At 37.3% G+C, this 10,798-nt stretch overlaps 1 protein-coding gene across 3 annotated transcripts; it reads right to left on the bottom strand.

Moving 5' to 3' along the window:
- Positions 1-1,942: 1,942 nt before the first annotated feature.
- Positions 1,943-10,792, bottom strand: LOC111373117 (probable sucrose-phosphate synthase 4). 3 transcript variants are annotated; one of them, XR_002698890.1, is made up of 16 exons: positions 10,508-10,792; positions 10,065-10,154; positions 9,663-9,868; positions 9,127-9,190; positions 8,686-8,885; positions 8,083-8,563; positions 7,361-7,489; positions 6,997-7,128; positions 6,725-6,901; positions 6,307-6,360; positions 6,136-6,198; positions 5,115-5,945; positions 4,866-4,993; positions 4,475-4,755; positions 2,693-4,119; positions 2,329-2,408 (listed from the first exon to the last, which is right to left on the bottom strand). XR_002698890.1 is itself a non-coding variant. In XM_022995601.1 (15 exons), the coding sequence occupies exons 1-14, from the start codon at positions 10,742-10,744 to the stop codon at positions 4,482-4,484; spliced, it is 3,066 nt and encodes a 1,021-aa protein (XP_022851369.1). In that variant the 5' UTR covers positions 10,745-10,792; the 3' UTR covers positions 1,943-2,408; positions 4,475-4,481. The 3 variants fall into 3 exon arrangements, 2 of the variants coding, with proteins under 2 accessions (XP_022851369.1, XP_022851368.1); XM_022995601.1 differs by lacking the exon at positions 2,693-4,119 and having other exon boundaries at positions 1,943-2,408; XM_022995600.1 differs by lacking the exons at positions 2,329-2,408; positions 2,693-4,119 and having other exon boundaries at positions 4,173-4,755.
- Positions 10,793-10,798: the final 6 nt, after the last annotated feature.

Genomic DNA, 10,798 nt, shown 5'->3' with positions numbered 1-10,798 from the left:
GTTTTAATTTTTGTCTTGGGCCCAAGGCCACAAAAGCCATATGAGCTCCAAAATAGAAAAGAGGAAGGATTTGGGCTCGGATTATATTACTTAGGAGTTCATTAGGTGCACGGATAGTTGAGGCTTGTATATGCCAAAAATAAAAAATAAAAAAAATAAAAAATAAAATTGGTTGCAAACTAAGAAGGAACCTATAGTGTTGCGCCAAAATTTAGATGAAGTGGAGGCATTGGATGATTCAATGAAAGTTGTAGTAGGTGATTTATGTTTTCTGTTACCATATTTTTTTGAAGATTCTCTTATCTATCTAGTATCTAGTACTATGATGATGTAATGAATGTATTTATTTGACTATGAAGACGATGTATCATTTGTGACAACAATTGATGTTTGAGTATATGCGAGAAACTGAGTTCGTAACAATATACAATCGTAAGCTTGTGTAATTATTATGTTTAGATATTATAAATAATTGTTTTATTATTGTGGTTGGTTATTCTCTTTATCTAATCAGTAACATTTTTTCTTGCAGATATGATGATCATGACTTGTTGGACATCATTAATGTTTTTGGCCTTATATTTAGTTTAATAGACTTTTATTGTAAAGTTTTCATAACATCATTAGCCTAAAAATGGCGAACAAAAATTTATGTTTTAGTTTATTGTGATTTTACTTTGATTTAGTTGGTATTTAAATTTATAGTAGATATATTTAGTTTGTTTTAAATTTATTGCTAGTAAGATATAAATATATATTGAATTCAATGAGCGTAAAAGTATACAGGCAAAAAAAATATACGGTGAAACCGACAGTTTAAAATTGGACCAAACCGTTAGGCTTAGGTTTAAATTTTTTTCAAACCGTTTAAAATAGTTTGGTATAGGTTTAGGTTCTTCTCAAACGATTTAAATGGTTTGGTTTGAAAACCTGTCAAAAATCGATAAAAATCGGACCGTTTACATCCCTAGTTCAAACCATTGTCATTTTGGCAACAGGAGCAAAGGTCTCCTCGTAATCTATGCCATATTCTTGACAATTCCCAAGAGCCATCACTCGAGCTTTATATCATTCTAGCGACCCATCAGAGCACAACTTGACAGAATAAACACATTTAAACCCAATAGGTTTGATGACATGAGGGCAAGAAACAATATTCCATGTACGATTCTCCTGAAGAGCTAAGAGTTTCTCTTGCATAGCTTTCTCCCAACAAGGTTGGGTAACAACCTAAGAATAAGAAGAATAAACTGTAAAATGAGATAAGATTGCAGAGAAACCATACCGATCAGGAGGGTGAGTAATGCAGGTGGATCGTCGAAGAATGGTATAGTCTGGAATAGGATCTGGAACGGGATCTGTAATTGGAACGGGGAGTAAAACTGGAGGCCGTCGTCGCTGATATACCATTCACAGTTCAAAACGCTCGATAGGACAAGAACTATCCTCGAAGCTAATAAGCAGAGCCAAATCAAAAGAAGACACGTATTGTTAAAAGTAATGCAACCATACCTTATGAGCAATGTTGTAACCCATCAAGGCACACTATACGGATTGAGTAGCAAGCTTATGGCGTTCATGGGGAAGCAAATGCAACCAAAAGTATGTAACATGTCATCACCAGGATGTGTGTCGTGCAAGCGAAAATAAGACGAGTCAAAATTTAATTGCTGAGCATGAAGTCTATTAATCAGATAGACAGCTGTGGAGGGCTTTCGCCCAAAATTTAGGCTGAATCAAGGATTCCAAGAGCAGAAATTTGGCAACATCCAACAAGTGACGATTCTTTCCACCACTTCGTTCTGCTAAGGAGTATATGGACAAGAGCTTTGAGATAGAATACCTTTATTTTGTAAGAAGGTCTGGAATTGATGTGACATATATTCACCATCGTTGTTAAACCTCAGAACTCGAATACTAAAGGAAAATTGTGTCTCAATGTAAGCTACAAAAAACTAAAGAACTGTACTAACCTTACTTTTAGAATGGAGAAAATATATCCAAGTGTAACGACTGAAATCATCAATAAACGTCACAAATACTTATAATTGGCATGTGAAATGACTGGTGTCACATCCCAAACATCACTATGGATAACCTCAAAGCATTTATTAGCCCCGGTTTCCATGAGTCAGAAATGGAAGAATCTTGCTTTTTCCAAATTTACAAGCATCACAATTAAAAGACAAATTGGAAAATTGAGATTTATCTTTATTGCCCAAAAAACCACATTTCAACAAATGAGATAAAATAGAAGTATTAGGATGACCTAACCGTTTATGCCAAATTTCATATTTAAGTCCAATGTCAATACAAACTAAAAATATAGCAGCATGAATAGTAAACTATAACTAGAATAATCTTCCGACTTTAGGTTCCTTCGCGAACACCTTTCCCGATCCTTGATCCTGCACAAGACAACCATCACGAGAAAAACTCACATTAAAGTTATTATTAACTAATTGACCAACGAAAATCAAGTTAGTAGATAAATCTGAAGATATAAAAATATTATCAAAAGATGACCCTATATCACCAACAGTAGTAATCAGAAGGATACTTCCATTAGTAATTTGATTATGTTGTGTACCAGTATAGCGGCGAATGTTATGTAATGAGGCAGAACTACTAGTCATATGATTTGATACCCTCGAATCGACAAACCAAGGAGAAGAAACAACTTGGCCCTTACCTTGTAAGCCTAATGCAGAGAAGGTGGAAACAATCATTTGCTGGACCATCTCTAGGGTAAGAACAGGTTGACTAGTACTAGCTTAGGAAACGACTGGAGTAATACCTTGAACAGTAGCTTGAAAAGCATTGGATTTCCAATTTGGAGGCCTAGTAAGACAGTCCCTGATGAAATGCCCGAGTTGCTTACAATAATTACAAATTTTCTGAGGATAGTTACGAGCAATATGACCATGACCTTTGCAGTAGAAACACTAAAGTTTACTCTTCCCCAGTCCTTGAGCAGCATATGCAACGTAGACCCATCAAGTGAGGAGAAATCAACACCAATATGAATTTGTGTAGCCAGTCGTTCCTCGCGCAAAAGTTCACCCGACACACATCCAACGAAGGAACCAAATCATGATTTAATAAGACTGCTCGAACCACTTCAAATTCGGGTCGTAATTTCATAGGAAACTGGTCACGCTTACTAACCTCCTGAACCTCCTTAGTGCTGATAAGGTCGTTGCCAGGGCCTTAGCATATATTATGCCTGAGTACTCACTCCACAAAGCTAGAAAACTAGAATAATATTGTTCAATAGTAAAATTACCTGGACTGTATTTGGCAATCTCTAGTTCCAACTGAAATCGCCTTACATTATTGTCCTGATAATAAATGCACTTTAAGTACTCCCACATTTCCATAGCAATAGTGAAGGAACGCAAATTATTTACCATGTAAGTGTCCATAGATCTCAAAATCCAAGAAATAATACGAGCATCCTTTGTTTCCCGTGCACTAAAATCCTTAATATCCTTAGGCGCATTAGAGGGTCCGTCAATATGATCCCCAAGCTCCTTCCCTTTTAAAAATATTTTGAACTGAAACCCTCATGTCAAATAGTTCTTACCCGTGAACTTAACGCAAAAGGTTTCGATCAACATAACTTTATAATGCAAATAAAACACCCACACTAAAGATCCAATGTCCAACCTCAAACAAACCAATCCACTAGACAATTAGCCTACAAGAAAGTAGACTACTCGCACAATAAAAGCCAAAATGAGTCAAGCCCAACTCTCACACAACACAGCAGCCCAAACCACAGCCCACAAGAACTGGCAAACCAACATAAGCGAAGCAAAAAAATGACGAAGCCCACACACTAGACAGAGAACACGCGACGGAGAGGAAGGTGAAGATCGACCCACCAGCGAAGAAGATGGAGACCGCGATGAACTAAAGCACTCCCCAATTAAAAGACCACCAAGAGCCGTTGAACATAGCAACCTGAGAACAATACCGACGGAGGAAAGAAAATGCCCGCTTCCACCGTCGTGCTGGAGACGGCGAGAGGACCCAACGAAATCGTCGACGCGATTGGTCGACCCAAAGCTCCAAATGCGAGAACCCACACAGAAAACTGGAAGATCGAGAACCGAACTGCGACCACGCCAAGAACAGACGAAAAAAAAATAAAATTTGAAGATTCAGCGAAGAGTTCTATATGTAAGCTCTTATACCATGACAATAATCAACTGAATGATCTCACCTTTTTTTGGATTCCTTCCATTAAATAGAGATAATTACACATATGCTAAGGTCCTAAATATAGTAAACTATAATTACAATAATTTATAATCAATTGTATGTGTAATTATGGAAGAAAATTATTCGGGCGAAATCTTTGGTCAATATCTCGTTGATATTTTGTAAGTTAGTCATTTGATCACAAGGCTGAAGAACCCAGACCTCATTCCTATCATGGAGGTAAGTTAAACGAAAGAGGAAGTCTTACTAAAAAGTCACATAATCTCTAAATACCCCAACACTTTGGAGATCTCATGAGCTTCAAACCCCTCGGCAAGAACTATGTTTGGGCTGTCTTCAGAAGCCGAGCAGATCTTTTTGCAGCTGTCTTCACTATGCGCAAGCATCTCGCTACCATATTCAACAGAATCTCTCAGAATAACAGTCTTGTGAAGACCTCCGAGCAGGCCTTCGAAGTCTGTATCCCCTCTTTCTCCCACAAATACAGTAATTTTGGGAAGTTCAATACTCCATCTAACTGATAGATACCTGCACACATGAAATGTATGTGGGAAATTATAGTTAGATACTTAGATTTCTGGTTCAATTTATTTATTTTTCGTTAAACAAAAGCATGAAGTGCAAATTATAAGATAGACCTTAGAGCTTGATCTCTTGATGCAAATAGTGGTATCACATTCAATCTCGATGCAGCATGTGTGTAGACAAGGTTGCATCGCAGGCCTCTCATTCGTAACCTCTGTCTCAGGTCATCAATGTTCCGAGTCTGTGTCAGACGTATTCACATACTTTTTGGTTTAGTACTTAACTAAACACTGATTATGAGATTTATTCTTCATATCTGGTTTCAAGACTTCAATAATTGTTTAAATAAATGAACGTCTTACCTTCTTTCCCTGTTTGATTCTATATGAGAAGCATTGAGAGCTGCATTGATTTATCTGTTGCATAACATCATTCTCAGCTCCATCTTCTATCTTCGCAAGCCTAGTTACTATCAATTTAACATTCTCACCAGGCCACCGATATTCAATGTGCGCTTCATAGTCTTCATCTATTATCAAGTCCCTCCATGGATAGTACACTTCACTTCCACTGTTACAAACCAATGCATCAAAGTCTTCCAATTTTACCTGGCAATTTTTCAGTGCTTCCTTTGTCTCTGTCAGACTTAAACCAGTCAATAATGCAAAACCTATCTGACCTGACTTTGATCCTGCAGCCTGCATCACATTTTTGATAACTAAAGGTAATGCCTTAGTAGGACTTCCATTTCTGTTATAACAGTCAACGGCCACTACGTACAGCCATTGTCTTCTCCCTGGACAGTATATGTTGATGGATTTTCCAATAGAAGTAGCTTTTTGGATTAGAATCTCAGTGAGCTCCTGTTTATTAGGCGCATCATGTTCGCTAACCTTGACATCTATGTCAATGGAGAATTTCAAAGAAAGGTCTTCGACACCACGGAGTGATTCGCTTAGCGGCTCCTCAGGAAATGGCATGACAGAAAGATGGTTAGTAGGGTGGTGATTTTTGCACTGCTCAACATAGGAGAGGTAGCTACGGCAGTGCTCTGGCCATGAAAAACGGTGGATATATTTTAGACCATTTTTTCGGCACTCATGCCAAAGGTTCTTGTCAGCAACAAGCTTTAGAAGAGCATCTGATGTGGCTTTCTGGTCATATGGGTCAATTAGTACACCATTGTTGAGTGCCTGATTAATTTATATATTAGATCACCTAACAGATTAATAGTTCACCTTCATGTGAAGTGCAGCAGTTTACAGATTTAATCAGGCATGATCTGGATCTCAATTTTTTGTCAAAACTTAAAGTGTGGAATACCCATCAAAACTTGGGCATTCTTGCCTTCAGTCATAAAGGTAAGTTTAGCCATCTAGTTACCTTCAGTATGTCCACAGGTCCACCATGTTTTGTCGCGACAATTGGTAATCCATAAGCAGCTGCCTGCAGAAAAGTGTGGCATTTACTAAGTTCCAACTATTTCAAGATTCCATATGGTAGTGCAGTCAGGTTAGCCAGTTATAAGCGAAGACTGACCTAACGTTAACTAACCTCTATAAGAGTGAGACCAAATGGTTCCACCAGAGCTGGATTGATGAAAACTCCCTTAAAGAAGTAAATTCACCATAGAAGTGTTAATATCAGCATGTTGCTATTTAAAGAAAAGATGTTAAATGTTGTAAAGTGAGAAGGAATTAGTAGGCTCGTTTTCATAAATATATTCACCAGTACTATGATTTTATTTTCATAAAGTATCCCTGCTATAGTGGTTTAATTAAAAAAACGAAGATATACAAGGACTGATGGGAACTGTCATTGATATTGGTTAATGGGCCGAGTGGTGAGATCTGCATAATTACCTGGCTGAAAGGTGTCAATAATTTACTAGTTTATTAAAGCGAGAAAGTTCATGTCACCATGACCAGTTATTTACTGCCATTGAAATGGTTAAGTTTACTAAATGATTCACCTTAGTTTTCGCTGCTAGACGATATATTTCGGGAACTTCTGGTTGTTTATGATGCTTTGGATATGCCACCTGACCATACAAGTCATACTTATCAATAAGCTTGAGAGCTGTCATAAGAACGACTGAACTGCTGTCGGACATCTCTTCTATGTCACCTCTGTTACCGAGTATCAATGTCTGCAGGGACAATCTGGAATAACATTAACTTACAATTTTTTATTTTTGCTGGACTGTCTTAATGCACAACTGAATGGTCGCAGATAAAGCATTACCAGATTTGCCAGTTCTCGAAGGGGTTGACATTCCCCAAATGCCTTGATCAATGTGGTGATATTTTTCTTGGGATCTGGACGGGACAATGCTAGTATCATGGGCTTGTGAGGGTTCGTAAAAAATCGCATGATCTGCATTGAACAAAATTTGACAAAATTTTGTCAAAAGCATACATAAGACATGTCGTCTTCCTTTTGATTAGTGGTACAGTATGATATTCCTATTTTGTTCTCGTGTTTACACAATTTGCAATAAAAATGGTAACCCTTTAGCTTAGAGACAGAGTAATCAGCTTTATTTGATTGGCATGTTAGAGAAACATATTAATTTTTGCACTTTCATGTGAATGATAAAGATTTTAACCTCAGACCAAATTGGCGGTATAGGTCTTTTCTGGGTTCTGTCAGTGCCAATCAATGATCTCAGATCTCCATCGCCATCAAATGAATCTTGTGTTGCAACACTGCTGAACTCCATGCCCGGTGGTATAACCTAATTCCACAAAAGGATCACAACTGAGATCGGTGATAGTTGTTACCTTTTCGTTCTCTTTTTTCATAGTAAAATTTTGAAACACTAGCATTAGCAGAAAATGATATTTCAAAATCAAATTGACTCTAATAAAGGAAAATCATGTTGCATGTGATTTATGGAATGAAGCTTGTCTATGATGTTGTTGCCCTGTTGAAAAATTATACCATTGAGGATTTCTTAAAAATCATTATTATTAATTTTTATCTGGATACTAACTGACGACAATTGACGCAACTTGGGCAGGTTCAAGTATTATTTCACCTTAACATGCCTTCTTGAACTTTGATCCCACAAATGGATAAAAGTTGGTTGATTTAGGTCATTTATATCATACTGTGTGATTTTTACTATTATTCAGCACGAACTTCACTCTGGCTGTCTGGCATGTGTACATATCACTTCTTTTGTCTATGTAGAACCCCAAAGTTTGAATTTATTTGCTCCTAATCATTCAAATTTTAATTTATTTTTAATTTTTGGGACAAAGGAGAAGAGACTTGTGAGAAATCATACTTTGCATAAAGAAAATAGCAAGTAGAGGTTGTCCATACCACCATCCTTGGCATGTATCTTCCAAGGCATGTTACTCCTCTCCGTCTCCTAATTCTAAGTTTCCTTTCCAACTGTATATCAAATCCATCGTACAAACCCCATTGCTCTTCAATCTCTTGCCTTGTGCTTGTCACTACCATTTCAGCAGAATCCAACCCTAACTCTTCGGCTTCAATTCTTCTTATTATCTTGTAGGTTGCGTTGATGTCCTCCCTAGAGAGCCTTCCTTGTTTAAGTAACTGCTCTAATTTGTTCCTACCTAGTGAGTGCCCTGTTAACACCATTGGTACATTTAGGACTCCTGACAAGCGTGCTGCTACTTCCCCAGCATCAGCATAGTGACCATGAATGACATAAGGCCATACTGGTTTTCCAGGATTGACTTGTTCTCCTAAAGCTCTTGCCATGTTGACGATGTGACCTAGAGCCCCATCGATGAATTCAGGTAAGTAAGGCCAGAGTGACTCTTTAGGAATATACCTGTTATATGTCCCGAATTAGTTCCAATCCTCTACAAAGTTCAAATCTGAGATAGGATACAGGTTGGATGTGGTTTAGTTTGAGAGATGAACAGCATGTTAAAATAGATGAAATTTATGTACTTGTCACGAGGTCCGCAAGGTATTCTAATTATATAGGCACCACAGCTACCGAATCCATCAGTTGGGCAGGACAGCATCTCAATCGGCTCACTATAGCTGGAGTCAACCTCTGGGGATGTGATTTGTCGAGTAAGAAGATCTACTCTGTGGATTCCATTCATGTTGGCTAATGCTCGAGCTAATTCCACAACATATTTTACCTGCAAGTGTTATAGCAAGACAGAAAGTTGATCTATGATTAGTTGTCAGATTTAGTTTATTGTCTTAAATAGGTTAGTTATTGCACTACTTGGTACATTTCAACTACAGCTCTCTCTCTCTCTCTCTATATTAGGGGTATGGGTGGAGGGTTGAGTTGCTTTCAAATGTTAGTATGAGTTCATTTCATTATACCCAATTTCAACCTTAGCAGAGTCAGATTTAGGACTATAGCATCACTACCTGACCGCCAGTGTCAGAGTCTCGTCCAAGTTCCATGTTTTCTCCGCGCACCAACCCATGAAGACTGCATAATAAACAGCAAAAATTTTCATGAAACTCAGTCCATCAACTCTGATGATGTCGTTTTTAGTTATATTTGTTTACTTACTATAAGAAATTATAGTATGTGAATTAATTGAAGTGACTTCCGCTTGCTTTTACTGATTCAGACATGCCTTTTTCAATAATCTATTTGAAGCCCCCATATATGAAAAATTAGACTTTGTCCATGTTTGAGCCATATTCTAGGAAAAAAATGCATTATTTATGTCAAATCAATGAGAAATGTGTGGTTAAAAAATAAAGAGAAGTTTTAGATTTGCATGTAATATTATTTTATTGAAGAATGTATAGTTAAAATAATATCAAATCACTGTTGAAAAATATATTTTTTTGAAAATAATGTAGCTCAAACAAGCCTTTATTTTATGTATCTTCAGCAATTTCGTCAATGTTGTTTAGACAAGTAAAAATAACAAATGACGTGAATTAGTTACCTTATCAAGACAATGTAGAGTTGCCTAGATTTGTCGTCGGACCAAATTTGATTATCAGAGTTTATTCTTGCGATGTCAGTAACAAAATCAGATTGATTGGAATCGGTTTTCTCTCTCTCCCCTTCTGAGAGCTCAGAAAGATCTTCTGCAGCTTTTTCACGTTCAAGTCGCCTCTTTACTAGTTTTTGTGCATCATCCCAAGCTATCTGCAAATTCAGCATTTAATCTCTTGTAGTAAATCTACTTTTTTGATTAAGTTATTTTTCATTTGTTATTTCAGTGAGAATGTTTTCACCCTATGTTCCATCTGCTGTAATAAAAAGAGGATAACTTTTCACTCTTTTATAAAACCAGTTTGTACATAATTTTTTGTGTCAAGAGAGTAGAGGTGAGAGGAGAAACCTGTTTTTTTTGTCGGGCAAGGTGCCAGATGCGCCAGCACATATTCTCGAGCCTGTTATTGCGTTCACGAGAATTCCTTGTGGCGACCACCTGCCCAATCACGTAACAAACAAGTCATTTTCCACGTAAATTTGATTATTCTGCTTTTCGTTCGTGCTAGATTTGCCAAACAGTATTACAAATGGGGGCACAAAGCTAATCATTTAAGTGTGATCAAAAGTTTGTTAAAAATAAGATTTAGAGCCTGTTTGGGAGTGATTTTGAGAATTGATTTTTGACTGTTAGGAGAAAAGTGGAATTCATTTGTGATAGAAGAAGTCAAATATGATGACTGAAATAGGGAAATAACAATCAACAAATTAATTTTTGGGGCCAAAAAATCACTCCCAAACAGGCTGTTAGTAGTTGGTGCAGGTTTGTAGTGGAGCAGGCAGGCAGCAAACCTTAAGCCATGTCTTGTGAAGGTCGGCCTCATCGAAGCTATTGATAACTTCTTCGACAAAGTATTTGGTGGGACTAAAATGCTTTTCTTCCTTTACGTTGTCATCAAACCTTTTTCTTAAAAAACTGCTCTTCTTTTTGTTACTCCCATCACTGCTTTCTTCGATAGCTCTTCTTCTGCCTGCTCCAACATCCAGTATAGCCTCCAAGTATCCATTCAACCATTCATTTTCTCCCATTTCTATCCCTGAATGAAATGACTTAATTTGGAAAGATATCTACTCTTAGAAATG

This window comes from Olea europaea, unplaced genomic scaffold (assembly GCF_002742605.1).
Source record: "Olea europaea var. sylvestris unplaced genomic scaffold, O_europaea_v1 scaffold1073, whole genome shotgun sequence".
Lineage (NCBI taxonomy): Eukaryota > Viridiplantae > Streptophyta > Magnoliopsida > Lamiales > Oleaceae > Olea > Olea europaea.
The sequence above is the reverse complement of the archived record's forward strand: the minus strand, read 5'-3'. Positions and strand labels throughout refer to the sequence as shown.

Coding starts and splice junctions, on each gene's coding strand:
- LOC111373117 (XM_022995601.1), bottom strand. CDS start 10,744: ATGGGAGAAAATGAATGGTTGAATGGATACTTGGAGGCTATACTGGAT. Junction 10,155..10,507: donor TTCACAAGACATGGCTTAAG/GTTTGCTGCCTG, acceptor GTGATTGGGCAG/GTGGTCGCCACAAGGAATTC. Junction 4,994..5,114: donor GAATCAAACAGGGAAAGAAG/GTAAGACGTTCA, acceptor CGTCTGACACAG/ACTCGGAACATTGATGACCT.